This window comes from Crocuta crocuta, unplaced genomic scaffold (genome assembly GCF_008692635.1).
Source record: "Crocuta crocuta isolate KB4526 unplaced genomic scaffold, BGI_CrCroc_1.0 scaffold383, whole genome shotgun sequence".
NCBI classification, from domain to species: Eukaryota; Metazoa; Chordata; class Mammalia; order Carnivora; family Hyaenidae; genus Crocuta; species Crocuta crocuta.
Window position 1 is genome coordinate 3,071,918 of NW_027531897.1, and position 19,289 is coordinate 3,091,206.

At 35.1% G+C, this 19,289-nt stretch overlaps 1 protein-coding gene across 5 annotated transcripts in view; it reads right to left on the reverse strand.

Moving 5' to 3' along the window:
* Positions 1-1,726: 1,726 nt before the first annotated feature.
* SREK1 (splicing regulatory glutamic acid and lysine rich protein 1) overlaps positions 1,727-19,289 on the reverse strand; it is a 38,418-nt gene continuing 20,855 nt past the window's right edge. For 4 of the 5 annotated variants that reach the window (XM_077773593.1, XM_077773595.1, XM_077773594.1 and 1 more), the window contains 8 exons: positions 19,108-19,286; positions 17,778-17,908; positions 16,786-16,900; positions 11,605-11,724; positions 10,869-11,231; positions 6,991-7,086; positions 5,922-6,066; positions 1,727-4,854 (listed from right to left, as the gene is read on the reverse strand). In XM_077773593.1, the coding sequence (XP_077629719.1) occupies positions 4,705-4,854; positions 5,922-6,066; positions 6,991-7,086; positions 10,869-11,231; positions 11,605-11,724; positions 16,786-16,900; positions 17,778-17,908; positions 19,108-19,286 (1,299 nt within the window). In that variant the 3' untranslated portion in view covers positions 1,727-4,704. Of the gene's footprint in view, positions 4,855-5,921; positions 6,067-6,990; positions 7,087-10,868; positions 11,232-11,604; positions 11,725-16,785; positions 16,901-17,777; positions 17,909-19,107; positions 19,287-19,289 lie in introns of those variants that run through there. The other variant, XM_077773597.1, reaches the window with a different exon arrangement.

Here is a 19,289-nt window from a genome sequence, read left to right on the forward strand (position 1 = left end):
ATTTGTAATGTGGGAAGGAAATTCCAGATTTGGTTAGCTTTACTGTGAAACTCTACCTAACATTTATGGGAGAAGAAATGACAATATGATACAAAGTCCTTCAGAGAACTGAAGATGAGGGAACATTTTCCAACTTATCCTGTTAGGCTAGCACAATATTATAAACCAAAACCAGAAAGATATTACCCTTACACAAGGCTAGAAGAGCCCATTATCACCTTTCAGTTACAAAAAATAAGCCATGAGCATGTAAATAAATGTCTCCGAAATAAATGAAATTACTACTCAACAGTGGTGAGATTTTAAGATTTTCATTTTATTAAAAATATAGCAACACAATAGCAGCATTATTTGATAAATCTTTACTAGTACCACTTAGAAGTAGCCCTACTCACATAAATATACACGACCTATGCAGCATCTTATGTTTACATGTTAAACTCTTCCCTTGATAACCCATAGTATCATGTAAAGAACACTATTGTAAGATTAAGAAGAATATTTAACTATTAAACTGAACTACCTAAACCACAACACGATACACCCAGATGTAATCTTCTGGAAATCAAGGAGCTCTGCAGACTGCTCCCCAACCATTTGTTGCCCAACACACAGCCTCGAGTTGGTAGAACTCCATCTCTTCGATTCTAATTCTTTCAGCATGATTTTCAGAAATTTGAACTTGCACATATAGTCAAGAAATTATCTATCTAGCAAATGAAAGTTAAGAATGGAGAGAGCTATTATTCCATTCCAATCCCAAGAAAATAAATCTCTGCGGTAAAATATACGAAGTTTCCCAAAAGTTGGCAATTTTCCAAATTAAAATGTTAGCTAGATACAAAGTAAACTTAAAAATCAGGCACCAAACCAAAACCCTGCTTTTAAAAACAATATATTAAGAAACGTTATCTTAGATATAAACTATTATGATAAATTAGCTGCTAGGAAATATAAAAATACCGTAAAATAGAATGGAAAGAAATGTAGTTCTTACTTACTACCAACCTAACTGAATATGGCCAAAAAACCACCAATAGCTTTAGCTTTTATTTTTAAAATAAGGTATCAATCTTTAGGCAGAATCACCAATAGATGTGTATTTAAGAAAAACAAATTCAGCCACAAACCCAAAATTAGGTAGGGAAGTCATTTTTATTTTAAAAGTGTTTATATTACATTATACTTGACTACTGCTTCCAGAAATCTAATTTAGCCCTTTTTAGAGCCCTAACTTTTGAAATCTGAAAACAAACAATTTTAAATGAATATTACACTAAATAAATGTGAGGATACTATGTAGGTAGGCAGTGAAAAGAAAAAATACTTAAACATGTAAGAAACATACTTTGTGGACGTGATCTACTTTATAACCCAGCCAGTTGAAATCGGACACTATCTTTCAGTGAAAATATAATAATGCATTGAAGTGTTATTTAATGCATCCCTCCGAAAAGATTCATACTAATAGCTAATTCAACTACTAAAAAGACTAATCATAAAAATACGATTTTATCAAATCATATTATTTCTAATAGATTTTTTTAAATGTTTAAAAGCCTATTACTACATACTGTAATTCTTAAAATTAAATAGTATCTTCAGAGCTGATTTAGATTAAGGGCTTCTTAAAGTTTTAAGATAAAAATAGCAACATATATATAGGAATGAATGAGGTCCTGCAAATAACTAAAATCACAAATGAAGTTACTTCCTTGACAAGAAAGAATTCTAAATTTAAGTTTTTATTTTTGAGCAGGTCAAAATTTAAGCCTCTGACACTTCTGAAGATCAACATCACAGATACTGAAACTCTTGAATGTTAAGAATTCTAAACAAAATCACAAGCTGACAAGTGTTTGCAATTATAAATTAATTAGATTAGATGGAGAAATAATATGGAGACAATTGCAGAAGTTAAAAACTTATACTTGTTTTCACACATGAAACTGGTCCTCTTATTATGAAGGCCCACCTTAATATAAATAATTCATCACGCACTGCTGAAAACAAACAAGAGGACCCACAGAAGTTGTCTAGAATGATGGAGAGCAACTAAAATTAAAGAACAGAATATACTCTCTGTATAATCAAGCGAAAAAAGATAATTAAAGATAGGATCAAACATAAAATGGCTGTCTTCTTGGCCTTACCTCAAGTTTTCCTGACAACATCTACCTGGGATGAAAAAGAATTGTCTTAAAGAAAAACCAAAATAGCTTGAAAGAAAATAACAAATAAATGGAAACCTATCAGGCTACTATAAGTAAATAATCTCAATCTCTCTCTCTCTGTCTCTGTCTCGCACACACTCACTCCAATACCCCCAGGCCCTAGAAAATTATGCTTCCATAAACACAATGAAGACATTTTTCACTTTCTCTGGATCTCCTGTTTTCCTATTCATGTCCTCCTTTTACTAATCAGTATCTTTCAATAGAAATATTATTTTAAAGCTGAACATAATCAGCAAGAAAAATAATTAGCAGCAGGAACCTAATTATGTTAACCGCCAACAAAGGAAACATTAAGAGTCCAGAGTACAAGAAATAAAACACCACACAAACATGCAATCTCCATACTGAAATAATCTCTATGCCAAACAAAACAAGATAGACATGATAAACTAAGATGCTGTTTTGAAATGCATAAACAAATACTCTCCTCTAAAATACGTAGCTTTATTAGAGAAATGGTACTAAAAATAACAAAGATTCAAACATTTGCTCTATTCTACTACATATTATAAATAAGAAAGCTGCTGATGCAAGACACACACTCACAATCTTTCCATATGCACCCAAGCATTCCTGTATCAGAATAAGCTGTTTACTAGCCAACCGTATGTGGTTGAATGATTAAAATGACAATCTATACTTTACATAGTAAAGCATTTTCAAAAATTTTAATGTACACGGTGACAAAAAGGAAAAGAAAAAAAACACAGTAATTCTGAACACATGAGGAGTAATTAAGCAGCTTCATAATCAAACCAGGCTTCATTACTTGCAATAAGGGCAATTCTTTCCATTTTCTATCAAATACTTAAGTTTCAATAGTATTAACATTAAAAGAAAACTCAAGTTGAAACCAAGTAACTGATGTGCTACTCAGCTTTTTAAGTCTATAAGTAACTCTTCCCATGAGGTAAGGCAACGGAGTAAATTTGATTGTATTAGATTGCATTAAAATAATTATACTTGATTTTTTTTTAATAACATGCTAATTAAAAAGTGTAACTTTGGGGGACTATAACAATAATGAAAGATTTCTGAAACTGAGTTATGGCTTTGGGGAATATATTAGCAATGTTGTCATTTTACTACTTGCATACTTATGCAAAAAGTGAGCCTAAGAATAACGGATGACCTATATTTTAAACTCAAGTAAACATATCCTTAAAACAAATAACCTCACGTGTTCTCCTTTACATATAATTTCTGCACATCACTTACGAGAAGATGATTTTAAGAGGTAATAATTAAGGCCATCCAATGGAGACAACGAAAGTGTTTGCTCTGATTTAAGTAAAGTAAGAACATGCTTCATATTCAATTATCACAGTATAAAACTGATGGTCCCAAAACTGCATTGTTGTTTTAAGCTCTGAAGTCATTCTTGAAAATAGGACTTACTTCCTGCGAGGTGAACTATGTAAGAAGCTCTTCTGACACACTACCTGCACACTTTCTCTATGGGAGTGAATGGAATATCCATCTAAGTTCCATATGAATTGAGAATGACTAGCACATATAAAATTCTAGAAAACAGTATACCACATTGTAGAAGGCACTAAAGCTTCAGCTTGTGCTCCCATAGCCCATTTTGAAAACCCAGTTTTCTTTTTATAATGGCACCTTTGCCACCTACAGCTGACAACACACACTGCAATATTATTCATAATAAGCTTGGAAATGTCAAAAAAAGTTCAAAAGGAAATGCTTACTTTGTGGGGAGACCCAATGATTCTAAACACTGAATACTAATACATTATTATTAGTATTCAACACAATTGCTCTTCCTTTTGAAAGAGAACAGTAGCATGCATTGTCAGTTGTTTGTTAATCCACTTATTTAAGCAATTTTAGTCTGTAAAACTATTTTAACAAAAAACTGTTGTTCTAAACAGTGAGCAAAATAAAACACAACAGTGAGAATTTAACACAATCACCGTAAATCCTGTGAAGTAAATGTTAAAACTTCTTACATACTCTGCACTTACAAGGGTGTGTATATATTTGCACCGATTTCAAGCACATCATCAAATCTGTATATACTGAAATTGGAGGGGAAAAAAAAGTAAAACAATACAAAATTCAGTAACAACCATTTTTTAAAAGAGCCTCCAATGCTTATCTCCAGTCTCTGGGGACAGTACAAATTTGGATCTTTGACGTCCCATTTATTTGTAATGGTTCTTGGCAAACACGAACAAACCACATGACGAGTGTGTCAGCCACCATGGAAATGCACAAATTCTAGAAGATGAGGAGTTTGGGTAACACCTGTTATTTTCACGATGTCCATGCTTTATTTTTTTCTTACTCAGTAACAAGATGGCCACAAAGTCACCTAACAACTAGAAAAGCTGTTAGTTCATATCTTTATACTCAACTGGATGTCTTCACTGTTTAACATCTTGTTGGAAGAATTAATAGCTTTGGATTTTATTCCAGCGTGTGTTTAGGGGTGCATCTGTCAGTCCTATACTGCTTCTGTTTTGGTGGAGAGGTTTTCTTCATTTGGCTGACAATTCCCATTTTGCTGGACTTTGTTTTCCTCAGTCCTTGGTGCCTCCTTGTCATCTACTTCTTTGCTCACAGTTGAATCTGGTTCTTTATTATGTTCCTTCTCCTGCAATAAATATTAAGGTGTACACTGAATAGTCTTCTCAGCAACTGCCTATTACATCTGCTTATGGCTACAGTGTGTACTTCAGTGAGCTGAACAAAACGGAGTAGTTTCTCCCATTACCTTCTCAGAGAAATAAGACCTACAAACACATATCAATATGTCCTCCGGTAATTGTAACTTAGAATAAAATAGTTGAGAAAGTCTACGTGTTCAAAAAATGTTACTTAATTGAAAAAGTGGGACAGATCAGCTGAAAGAGTCAAACAGGTGCCAAAGGTGCCAGGACAGATTTGTAATCTGGATATCAAAGCAGAAAATTCACAGGATGTAGAAAAAGAAATCACTATTCATCCTGGCAAAAACTGCTCCGGAACAGTAACTCTGCCCACAGCTAAAAGAGAATTAAATGAGAACATGTAGAACAGTGCCTGGCATACAGTAATGCTCAAAAGATGTTGTCAATGTTACTGACGATAAACCTCTATCAACGTAAGAGTAAATGAAATCTGATGATGAAACCTCCAGAACTCATAATTCATTTCCAAGTACAAATATACTTACTGGTATAACAAAGGAATTAATGTAATTCATAAGTAGTTAAAGATTTATCCAAAAAAACCAGACCTGGTGGAGTTTGGTTTGCCATTAATTATTCTAATTCAACAAACCTAATTTCAGTATATATTATAAAACTAATGATAACAGAACTTTTGTCAAATTTGCTGAAACAAGTATATTTCAGGAAATATATGTATTTTAAGGAAAATGGCCTCAATCAGAAATCTTGTATAAAATCAAATACATGTTACCTGGAGACAGTCTTTTTGTATGCCAGTCTAGGACTCCCTAAAATAAGGAATGTGTTTGTCTGAATTGCAGTTAGCACATACCTCATCCCTTCAAAACTCCAGCTTAAAAAAGTTGTCAACTGAACAATTATTAAAGAATACCAAAAACATAGAAGATACTAGGGCTCTTAAGTTTTGGCCTAAAACTAGTACTATATAAAAAGAACAATCACAATTATTAATTATTCCAAGCCTAAACACTGAATGACTGCTGCTTACTTTAAGTGAAGTATTATTCTTCTCCAACTTTTCCTTTCCATCTCGGTCATTAGAACTCTTTCTTGTAGAGGTTGAACGTTCTCTCTCTCTTCTTTCACTGATATGGTCCCTTTCTTTTTCTCTCTTTTTATCCTTCTTATTTCTGCTATAAGAATATTGAAAATATGCCAGTTAACTTCTAAGAAATTAAAGACCTACCATGTTGTTGACCAAACAGCCTTATCTAACACTAATACATTGTAAATAAGCATATCAGTAACCTGGTTTGACCAAGTAATATAAACAGACGTTATAACCCCACCTACTCCACCCCATACCCCCAATTAGTTTTTTAAAGATATGCAGAGGCCACCACATGTGGCCTAAACCACAATTAAGTATTTTCAATTTCTTAGTTCAAGATTAATTTATCTGCTGTAATGAGATTCAAATAAAACACACCTACTTTTCCAAAACAAAAAAGTGAATAAACAGGAATGAAAAGGATAAAGAATTAGAGGTAGCTCCTAGGAAGGGCTGAATGACTACTAGCAAAACTCTGAACTTCAAATGACCTACAGTGCCACTGCCTCTGTCATTCACCATTAAAAGGAGACCCACCTATTCAAGATCAAAGTTAAGAGAAGACTAAATGAACAAGTTTCATTTATAAAAATAATATGCCTTTAGAATTAGGGGGGGGAATTCAGAGATCTAATACCTTTTACTTTAAAATATTAACCTTAATAGGGAATTCTAAGCTTTGTTCTTTTAACTATGCTTGGTTTAAAAATAAAGACAAGGCCACCGGGGTGGCTCAGTCAGTAAAGCATCCAACTTCGGCTCAGTCACGATCTCACAGTTTGTGGGTTCGACCCCCGCGTCAGGCTCTGTGCTGACAGCTTGGAGCCTGGAGCCTGCTTTAGATACTGTGTCTCCCTCTCTCTCTGCCCTCCCCCACTTGCACCGTCTCTCTCAAAAATAAAAACACTTTAGAAATTTCAAAAATAAAAAAATAAAGTTTAAAAGTAGATTAAAAAGAAAATTTTTCTCCCCCACTTCCATTCCTGGATTTATGCTTTCCACCTACCTCCTAGGGGATGGAGACCTAGAAGATTTCCTTTTTACAGTTTTTGATGTTCTTGGTGATCTGGAAGAACTTCTGCTCCTCCTCCTACGCCTTTCCCTGAAAGTTGAGAATATATCATTTAAAAATATAGCAATTTAAATACAGGACAATTCAAATATACAAAACAAAAGGGTTCTTAATGCTCTCAAGTGAACAGTATTCCTTTAAAAGGTCGGTTTAAAATCATGTCCCTTAAGAGAAAGTTCTGTTATCTAATTTTAGTGCAGGTCAAATTCTGAACCATCAAGTTTTTAGACATGGAAAATATGTTCTAAGATTTTACAACAGAAAAGGTAAAAGACCTTCTTTTCATCTGGCTTATTTGAACAATAATTTCCTAAATAGAAAGAATAATAATAGATGTTCCGAATCCTCTTAAGTAGGCTCTTCCTCAGCATCTAAAACATGTTTTATTTATCCAGATCCTTTGTCATGCTTCTAGCTCCTTGATGCCCTACTGTGGATTATTTCATAACAAGGTAGTAAGTCCTTTTTAAGAACTAAAAGATTAAGTTGGCTTGTAAAAAGTGAACTTTCCAGTTCGAGCATTTAGAACGTCTATAAGAAAAATATTTACAGGTGCACCTTGGTGGCTCAGTCGGTTAAGCGTCCGACTTTGGTTTGGTCATGATCTCACGGTTCGTGGGTTTGAGCCCTGCATTGGGCTCTGTGCTGACAGCTAGCTCAGAGCCTGGAGCCTGCTTCAGTTTCTGTATCTCCCTTTCTCTCTGGCCCTCCCCTGCTCACACTGTTTCTCTCTCTCTCTCTCAGAAATAAAATATTTTTTAAAAACTCTTTAAAAAAAAAGAATTTACATTAATTTACTTTACAGAGAAACTGTTTTACCCTCCAATTTCCTACCATTTTATTGCTCTATTCATTTAAAACTGAGTGTACAAGTAGCTAAGACAGAAGTAAAATAGTTAAAAGCTGGGGCTTAAATATGAAATAAAAAATAACTGCTACCTTGATTAACATTGTCTAGTATTATTAAAACTACTTTGCTAACATGTTAGCAAATGACGCATATTCAAAATTACTTCATTGAAAACCTGGTCAAATGAGAAACAATGAATTTCAAGATGTCCAAACTTCAGGGGATGAAGTAAGGGAAAATACTTATTACAATTAATGTGGTCAATGATCTCACAAGAAGCCCTGATGATTAGTGGCCATATAGGTGAAAAGAACCAAATTCCCTAGAATTCAAGTCCTCCATATCACTTCAGTAAGAAGATTCTAGGCTAATGAAACATGTTCTCTACATTTCTCATAAAATATAAAAAAATTAGATAACGCTCAGATGTGGCAGACACAGATGTTAAAAAAAAAAAAAAGCTCAAGACCTTTGGAAACACATAGGTAACGATATTGCATTCAGTCAATGCCATGCCTTAACAGCTCAGCACTAGAATGGGAGGTACTTATTTCAGAGCATGAGAATGTCAGTGTATCTTACTTGTTTACAAAATATGATTCCACTCTGACTGGTTTAAGTCTTTGTTCAAGAGCACTATGTATAGGGGGACATCTTAATGACTGACACCTGATGATAATGAGAGCTAAGCCTAGAAAGACAGCAATCTAGAATGTTAATCAGTCAGCCATAGTTTGAAGAACTGTAGTTGGTCAGACTTAGTGAAATTTTGATTCCACACCTTATCAGCTGCATGACTAGTGTCATATTATGTACTTTGAATTTCAATTCTTCCTTCTGGAAAAGGAGCACTGTGATGAGAATTTAGGGTAATACCTGTAAAATACCAAGTAAAGTCTCCGGCACATACCCAGTGTCAATAAATATTTTCTGCTTAAATATCAAAATTTTCTTTAAAAATGTAGATTAGGGGACAATGCTGAAGATAGAAATACCAAGCACACTATTTTTCTGAGCAGTTGAAATGTTTTCAGTTTACTCAACAACTCAGAGCACATGAGAAACAGAAAAATGCTATTGGCCAAGCTCTTCTGAAAGCATGAAAACATTCCAAATTTCTGAAGCTTTAGAAACTGATGTCAGTCAGTATTTATTCTCCAGGCCCCAGTGGTGAGTTAAGTATATATTTAAGAATGAATGTGAACATCTGTACTTTCATAAAAATGAAGCAACTTAAAATGGCCCCTGAAAATTTTAATTAAATATTTCAAAGTCATCAAAAAAGCAAATTCTATTGAACTTAAAAGGAATCAAAACATTATTTTGTGTTACAAAGGGCAGTGACTAAATGATCACATAAACAGGACGGAATATGTGACACAGTAGAATCACTGTGCAGTGAAGCTGCAGTTGTGAGGCTCATATGGTGTCTGGAGCAATGAGGTCAAGGCAATTCTTCAGTTTTTGGTCCAATTTGCCAAAATATGGCAGTGATCTATTTTAAGCTCCATCTGAACATATACCGTTGCTTTCAACTTCATGCTTCTGTGGCAGTTTTTAAAAGCAGGTACCAAGTACCAGTTATAGAATTCTCAATTAAACCTAACCTCATAAAAGAAAGAGAAAGAGCTACTGCGCTTCTAATATCAAAGTGCAGAGCAAATGGAGAATTTCCCCTAAGCTTCAATTTCTTCGTATTTTGAAATCATGGTAATAAAGTCTTCTCACAGACTTACTGTGAAGATTAAATGAGGTAGGTCAGGACAAACTGTGCTGAGACAAAATCCGGTATGTAGTAAAGCATTCAAAAAATGCTTGCTATTATCTTGTGTTATCTGACGAAACACTGGTATTTTTTTTTTCCCCAAACACTGGTATTAAGAACAGCCTAGGGGCGCCTGGGTGGTTCAGTCGGGTAAGCATCCGACTTCGCCTCAGGTCATGATCTCATGGTTCATGGGTTCGAGCCCTGCATCAGGCTCTATGATGACAGTTAGCTCAGAGCCTGGAGCCTGTTTCGGATTCTGTGTCTCCCTCTCTCTCTCTGACCCTCCCCTGCTCATGCTGTGTGTGTCTCTCTCAAAAATAAATTCAAAAAAAATTTAAAAAGAACAGCCTAAAGTTAAAAAAAAAAAAAACACACACACACAAGAAATATACATTCATTTCCAATTATTTTCTATGCAAAACCACATTTAAAATATCCAGAAAACTGGCTAAAATACAACTTAGCTTAACACAAGTTAGGAACCTCTGTTTATCAGTTATGGTATCATCTGGAGTTATGGATATAGGTTTAGATAATCTTCAATCAAGGAAGGTCCTCTTTTTTGCAGCTGTTACTATGGCAACCTGCTGCCACCTGGTGGCAGTGTACTTATTAATAGAGGCAACAGTCTCTAAGAAAAAAACAAAACATTAAAATTGACAGATAAAGGAAAACTAAAATGTAAACGTCATGCACTCACTCAAAAGAAGAGCAGTAAAAATTAACTGAAAGGACAAAAGGACTAACACTGCAATTTTAGTGATCATTTTGCATACAGAATTTACCCCATCATTCCAAAGAAATTTAGAAGTCTGAGATCAATTCTTTCCTATTTGAGAGAGAGAGTGAGAGAGAGAGAGAGAGAGAGAAAGGGAGGGAGGGAGGGAGGAAGGAAGGAGAGGGAAGAAGAACTTGCCCTTGCCACCTCATCCTCCAACAAAATAAGCAGCAGCAGCCACCGCCACCACCAAGGTTAAAACAATGGATTAGAAAGTAGTTATAACTTTTCAGATCATCTTGTCCAATTATCATCTCTTCCTCCTCCCACAGGTTCCATACTTGGCAAGTGCTCTAACAGAGAAATGTTGACTCTGCAATTAGACGAGAACCTTTTCATATTATTGGACTATTCCCACCTGCATGGAACAATTTGTTTTCATTTGTCACCAATAAAAGGTTTAAGCATTATCAAACCTGCTGGAACTACGAGATCTTCTTGATGCATTGTAACTTCTGGGTGGTGTTCTGGACTTTTTATCCTTCTTTCTTTTCTCATCTATCTCTTTGGATCTGTCCTTGTCCCGTTCCTTGTCTTTGTCCTGCTCCTTTTCCTTGTCTCGCTCCTTTTCATGCTCTTTTTCCCGCTCTCTCTCTCTGTCTTTTTCCTTGTCTTTATCCCGGTCCTTTTCCCGGTCTTTATCTTTGTTTTTACCCCGTTCCTTTTCTTTTTCACGTTCCTTCTCCCTGTCTCTTTCTTTTTCCCTTTCCTTTTCTCTATCTTTTTCTTTCACTCTTTCCTTTTCCTTGATCTTTTCTCGGGTGTCTTTTCTCTTGTCCCTTTAAAAAAAAATAAATAAATAAATTCACAACTAAAATTATTCTACTCCCCAAAAAGGACCTCCCTCTCTGTCCTCAACAATTATCAACACAAAACAATTTATACCAGCTTAGAACACATTACATAATAATTTCTATATAACACAGGTGAACATGAAGCTGCTAAATAAAACAATTATCAGGCTCAATTAAATATTTTAGAAACCTCAAGAGTCATTATGGTCATCATTAGATTCAAATGAATGGCAACCAATATTAATCACTACTAAAACAATCAGAAAAGTTTCATGTCTCTCATTAAAAATCTAAATCACAATCATTTTTTAACAAATGAAGCCACAAAACAATTACCACTAATTTCCCCAAAACTCACCGTGAACGTGAACGACTCCTTGACTTCCTTCTCTCCCTTGATTTAGAGCGTTTTTTATGTGGGCTCTTAGATCTACGTCTGTCTTTCTGTCTTGAACGTGATCTATTATGGGATCTACTCCTAAAGAAAAACAAATTGTTGGAATGTTAAAACTTACTCTTAGAATTTATTTTTAAAAATTAAAGATGTCTTTCAGGTAAGAAAAATTTTAAGCCAATCCCAATAGTATTATCAGTATTTTAAAATTCTCTATTATGAAATGCTTCAGATAAATGTGAAATAAATTATTTATTGGCAACTTTACCAAATAGTTCGTTATCCAGAACATAAAGACAGAGAAAGAAATTAAGTTCTTCTCTATGTCAGACTGAAGCTGGTATATCCAAGTGTGGCTTTCCTTTGCTATTATATACCAATTATTAGAGGACTGCTCTCACAGAACACATTTTTGTAGCATAAATTAAATTTAACTCTTGTCTTACATGGAACACTTGTTACAAGGACCACTTATGGTTCTGGTCTGACAAGAAACAGTGGCTGTGTGACTGAACAGTGTCTCTAACTGCCTGTATGAGATCTGTCATAACATATATTAAGAATGTATTAAGGATGCACAGTACTAATTATGCTGCTAGTGCAACAGGAAAATAAACATCAGTCATGAGTTAAATGTTGGATTCGCAAGACCTTGATTTTATAACTACATAAACATAGCTATTAGAAGAAATCTTTATTAAACTGGAATTCTTGTAGGAAAAATAACTTTTACTCCAATTCTGAAATTCTCTAGGCCCCTTCTTCCCATTGAAATATTGCTTATATGATGTGATTTTTTTCGTAATGAGGTAGCTTAGTAACTGTATTAAAATATAACAAAACTGAATGCACACAACTTAAATAACAAAGTGAGGAGACTCACCAGCTTTGGAGTGAACCAATGTGGCTCTGACACTCGGCTGTGCCACACTCTAGCTTTGAGAACCATGGCTAGTCACTTACCCTCTCTAAGCCTAGTTTCTTCGTCTATCAAGTTGGAGTCAGAATCATACCCACATCACCTAAGGGCTGTCACGAGTACTGAATCAGAGGATACACGGAAGACTGCCTAGCAGTCCTTGCACAGAGTAAACACTTAAGATCCTTAATGCTCAATAACATCACTATTAATAATTAACTCATATGAAAACTTTCTATCTTTATATATTCCAAGGACATCATATGAACTTCCACAAGTATGCTTTATACAATTAAAGTTCATCTTGTCATGTTTTCATGAATTAAAAAACAAAGATCTATGAAAGAAATACATACAGTTAAATGCCTATGGTACACTAAAAAAAACAAAAAACAAAAAAAAACCAGAAAAATCTCCAGACAATTTTCCATTAATTAAATCTTGTTTTTTAAATACATTTTTCAGGGGCGTCTGGGTGGCTCAGTCGGTTAAGCGTCCGACTTTGGCTCAGGTCATGATCTCATGGTTTGAGGGTTCAAGCCCCGTGTCGGGCTCTGTGCTGACTGCTAGCTCATAGCCTGTTTTGGATTCTGTACCTCCCTCTCTCTCTGACCCTCCCCTGCTCACTCTCTCTCTCTCTCTGAAATAAATAAAACATTAAAAAAAATAAAATAAATACATTTTTCAGTTAGTTAAAATTTGTTTTCTAATAGCTAATTCTCAACTGAATCACTCATACATTATATGGCTTTAAAATTATACATTCATCTTCATACATTTTTAATACGAGAAGGTAAGTCACAGTTTGTAGACATCTTCATTACTAATAAAGCAAAAGACAAGGGTCAAGTACTAGGTATTAAGGCAAAACTGCAAAACTGAAAACTTTTTTAATCCATTTATAGAAATCCACATAAGGGTAATGTTTTATAAGGCCTTTGCTTCTCTGTATTTAACAGAAAGTCTTACCGTATCTGTTCTAGTTAATCTTACTGAAAATATACATAGTAATTTTGTTTTCCCCAAACACTGCTTTCCAACCGTAATTAAGAAACAGCTTTTTAAAAATTAAGGGTAGCCTTAATAAGTAAAAGTTCTTTTAAAAAACACTGACTTCCCACCTTACCTTATGGGTCCTCAGAGTTTCAAAGTCCCAAGAGTGACTACTGTGTTTTAATTTTGACATTAAATACTTTCAAGTCCCTATCTCACCCACTAGTCACCTACAAAAAGTGTTCTGATTAGGAACACTAAAAGCTTCAAGTCAAAAGCAAATCTAATCCAACCAAAGAGAAAGACTTGAGTTACCATTAGGAGATCTCATTTTAGAATAAAGTGCAAAACTGCATTTATAAATTAAACTGTTTAAATATAGGGCAACTTACCATTATGTCTCTCATCAAAGTTCAACTCTAAGTTTGCTGTTTCCCATTAAAATACTATAAAATGTCTTAGAATTCCCATGTTGGTCTGTCAAGGTTACTGAACTTTAAAATATAATGATTACAGTACTACACCCACCTTTTCTAACCTTTGAAAAAAAACACATATAAAAATTTGAACAAAGTGGAAACACATCTACCCAGTCAAAGCGACGAGAAACTCCTTCCTACCTCCCATTATAAAAGGGGAAAGAACAAGGAAAGGATTGGGAAGGGGGTGTGGAGGGAGGCTCTAGAAGCACCTGAGAATGCTGAGAAAGTAGGGTAAGCCTTCAAGAGCAAAGGCTCCTAAAACTCACACTCCTGCTATTAAGTCTAGTGGGGGAGAGCCAGGGCTGAGGATGGTATCAAATCCAACTAGCAGGGGAGGGGAAGCCAAGAAATGCTTGCCATCCTCCTCCTCCCCTACCAGGAAAATGGTAACAGGAGTAGGTTCCTCCATATCAAGACCCGTAAGTCAAACGTTTTGAGTAAGGGATTCCACCCCCCCAAAACAGAACCTATCTTCCTTTGTATTTCTTTATGAGCTCAATAAAGGGCACATGTGTTTCTACATATATAAAAATAATGTACATATATAAAAATATATTCGAGTGTTTTATATATATATAAATGTGCATGTCTGTATCAAGTACAAGTAATTTCTGGGGCACCTGAAATTACCCAGTAATTCAGAGCGGCTCAGTAGGTTAACCATACGACTTCGGCTCAGGTCATGATCTCATGGCTCATGAGTTCAAGCCTGTGGTGGGCTCTGTGTTGACAGCTCAGAGCCTGGAGCCTGCTTCAGATTCTGTGTCTCCCTTTCTCTCTGCCCCTCCCCTGCTCACAGTCTGTCCCTGTCTCTCTCAAAAATAAATACATTAAAAAAAATTTTTTTAAAGAATAATTTCTAATGCCAAGTAGTCAGACCTACAGGAAAGGATTCTCATGAATTATGAACGACAGTTAACGAATCATTTTCATTTTAAATACTGATTTCATATTTAGACTGAATAATCCTTCTCCCACTATCCCTTGGAAAGGGAAAATTCCAAATATACCTAAAATGATAAGACCAAGCATCTTAAAGCACAGTTAAATAATATGCTCCAACAGATAAATCTTCACAGACCTTGTCAAGGAAACAAATGTTAATCAAGTTTTGCTGTTTTCCAACCTTAGAAAACCACAAAGGTATCAGATTTGAAGCACAGCTTTTGTCATCAACACAAAATGAGATTCAGTCATGGGTCTCTTTTATTCCTCAGAAAAAAAATAATTACTCTTCAGCTTAATTCTGTATTGCTTTTATCTCCTTTACCTTTATCACATCCTGGCCACCTGCAGAAATATCCATAACCTAGTACCACTTTCCTTCTCCAACTCTGGCTTGTGCTGCACTGCCTTATTCCTTGCACATTCAACAACTTCTTTCACTTGGATCTGAACTTGCCTTAGTGGAAGGCCTTGGAGGGAGACAGTAAAACCATATCCCCCCAAAAATTGTACAGACTAAGAATAACAGAAAAGTATGTATGAGTAAACAGTTAGAAGAACAGTTCACTAGAGTCAAACAAAGAACATCATATTTTTTGTTTCATTGCTTCAATCTCCTTGGTATCACAGAAAAACAGACTAAAGGAGCTTGCTAATGAGGTTCAACACACAACACACTGGTTTCCTTTTTTCCCTCCCCTCGAAACTTCCTCCTCCTCTAACACCACCATACACTCAGCACAGACACACACTCATACATTTTCCTCTACCCCTTCTCTTCAGACTGAAGTATGCGTGCACATACAACAAGTAATCAGGATCCATTGTATATCCAGTTTCACATTTCAAAAACACATCCTTCCATATCTTAAAGAAGACAATAAAACTTATCACTTTAGCCGTGATTCTTTAGGGCACTTCCAATCAAGATGCTGTCACAAGTCTACATTTTGAGGTCCACTCTGGACTAAATACAACAGATTTTTTTTTTAAATAAAGAAAAATTAAAATGATAGAACTGTACTCAAAAATAAGATAAATAGGGATGCCTGGGTGGCTCAGTCAGTTAAGCATCCAACACTTGATTTTGGCTCAGGTTATGATCTCACACTTGTGGGATCAAGCCCCTCTTAAGGCTCAGCACTGACAGCGCAGGGCCTGTTGGGATTCTCTCTCTCTACCCGTCCCTGCTCATACACATGTACTCTCTCTCAAGATAAAGAAACATTAAAAAAAAAAAAAAAAAAAAAAAAAAAAAGGAGGAAAAAAAAAAAAAAAAAAAAAAAAAAAAGAGAGAGGGACAAAACATAAGAGAGTCTTAAANGCTGCCAAGTTACTCCTGTGGTTCAGATCCCAAAGAAGGCTATCATCAATGATACCAAAGATGTGAAGCACCTCATGTGACTCATGGGCCTAGAGACAGGTAACTACTAGAAACCAAGACCCAAGGTTCTACACCCCAAGCCTTGAGGAGACTGGGGGTTGGGAGGAGTTCCCTTTTCTCAGTAAGAAGAATGAAAAGTTTCTGCCAGTTCTGTGTGAAGTTTATTCTTAGAAAAACCAGAATTGCACCTTGCAATAGAAAACCAACTTCTAAAACTAAAATCTGAGATCATAAAAATTATACACTGATTAGATAAAATTTCATTCTTAACTACAGTATTATAATTAAAGCAACATTTAATGGTAACCATAATTCCTGGTGAACTCTGCTCAAGTTTCTAAATTCTGATATTTATGCCTAAATCTTAACTTTTTCAAATACTAGACAACAAAACTTTAAAAGATGATAGCAGAAGTTCTCACCTGTGTTTCGACTGTGATCTTTTTCGTCTAGAATGGGATTTTGAACTAGACCGGGATTTTGAACGAGTGTGGGAACGAGATCGACCGCCTTTTCTTTCATTGCTCTTTCCAGACTCTGGGAGGAAAAAACCACTTTGCAGTGTAAGCTCAGAACAATTAAAGATCCCAGTTAATAATCAGGCACAAGTGGAATGTACCACATATATAGTGCAAGGGGCCTACTCTCTGTACATCCTCCTCCTGTGCAATTATCCTTCAGAAACATCCAAGAAAGTCATTGCATAAACTCGTTGAGTGCAGCCACCCTGCAGCAGTACATATAAACCAGATGATTATAAACAGCTGTTCGTAGTATTTTGTTGCTGCCATAACGTACGATTATAACATGTCTGTAATTCCTAGGACAGTGACTGTAAATCTCTCCACTTATTTTGCTAGAGTGAAGCTTAAATTCTGAGTGCTAATTTAGAAAATGTGCTCAACTGTAAACCACCTACGTATTTTTAGATTAGATTTTTAACTTTTAGTAAAAGCAACACAAAGTCTCAGTAAGTGTTCCTTTTTATCTTCCTAAAACGGTCTCTGTATTTTTCCTGAATCATGGGCTCTCTTTCCTACTTTTAAAATTAAAACTTTGAAGGGAAGTGAATCTTCTTGATTAGAGCATTTCAAGTATATTTATTCTCTTTTCTACCTTCACAATAACATTTCTACCTTGCTTTAAGCAAATCAGTTTTGAGCACCTAATTGTGCTATGAAAATGTAAAGAATTGATTAACTCAAGCTAATGTGCCTCAATTCAGCATCAAGGGAAAACATATTTCTGCTAAGCAGTTCTTTGACCTCAGACACTAGTAAGTCACTTACTCTTTCTTGAGTTTCAGTCTTCTTGTAAAATGAAGGGGCTAACCAAGATAGTTTCTAAAATTCCTTCCAGTTCTACGATTCTCTGATCTTAAAGTGTGACCTATGTAACAACACTATTGCCTTACCTGGTTCAATGGCTGCTGAGATAAAGGACTGAGCCTCTCGTACTCGCTTCATTACTTCTTCTAACTCCTTAGCTGCAGCCTGAGGTGTCATCTCAGGGGGTTTTACTATTGCATTGTTGGAGTGATTAATTCTAAATTAAAAATATTAGCATATCACAAATACACACCATATTTTACAAAACATGAAACAAATGTTTATATGATACAAAGATTTATACATGTGAGGACATCTTGAAAGCACACTAAGAACAATACAGCTAAATACAAAATAACCAAAACCAACATCAAAACCATGATTCTTCTCACTACCACCCATCCTTACCTCTTGCTAACAATGTCAAAAGCAAGGAAAAAAAGAAAGAAAAAACTGAACCCTGATTTCTTTAACAACTTGAATATACCAGGACAAGTACTTTTCCACACAACTTAGAGTTATAATAAATTAAAATGCTGACACCAATATTAAAATGAATCATTTCTCATCTTACAGGATTGTGTTGATAGCTCTGCAACCTGGGAGGATGAATGGGAAGCTGTATGTTATGTGCACAATTTTAATCAACGTGGACCATGAGTGAGTCAGCTATAGCTTCAAAAGTGGGAGGCACCTGATAAAGCTCTTCCCTAGTAGGTTACAGTGGTTTCCCTGATGCACATAAATGAATTTGGTGAGTCTCACTTTACCCTTTCACACTGAGAAGACAAGCATTCACTAAAAGAGATTTGTACCCTTTCACAGCTGAATCGTGATCAAGTTGTATAACTACAGCAATTATCTACGAAGTTCAGATAAAACTGTTGCCTCAATAATCTACATGAAACAGAATTTCTAACTTCAACATGTAAAGTCTACACCAATTTTTCATTTTGCAAGCAAAGATATAATATTAAAATTTTAAATGTATGATTTAAAACATCTCAAGTATTTAATAATATTTTCTTCCTGGGATTTTGGATTTACCAAAATTCTCATTACTGTATTACTCTAACTTCAACTCCTATGTTAAATCATCCATAAGAATAGTTATAAAACAAAACCAATCTGACTTATTACAGCTTATAAAAAAAGACCTACAATCATTACACAGAGCATATAAACAATGGTAACATCAAATAAGATCTTATAAGATAGAAAATAAGACATTTTGAAATATAACTTTAAAGACTAAAATGGTAAGTAATCCATGTATTTCATTTATACTTAACACAAAGTCTTCCTTTCCACAAATTGCCAATTACTATTAAAAAGAAAAAAAAAGGCCTTAATTATATCAGCAATACTTTAAGTTTTTCCAAAATCATTAAAATTTCTTTGTTTAGGGTTTCTTACTTCAGTGGCCTGTCTCCAAACATAACTCCATTAAAAGCAAGGGCCCTTGGTACAGAATTTTGGTCTGCAAATTCCACAAAAGCAAACCGAGTTGGCTGAGTCTCATCACCTGCCATCCGCACAAACTTCACTTCTCCAACTTGTTTAAAAAATTCAAGAAGTTGATCAGCTGTCGTTGTCTG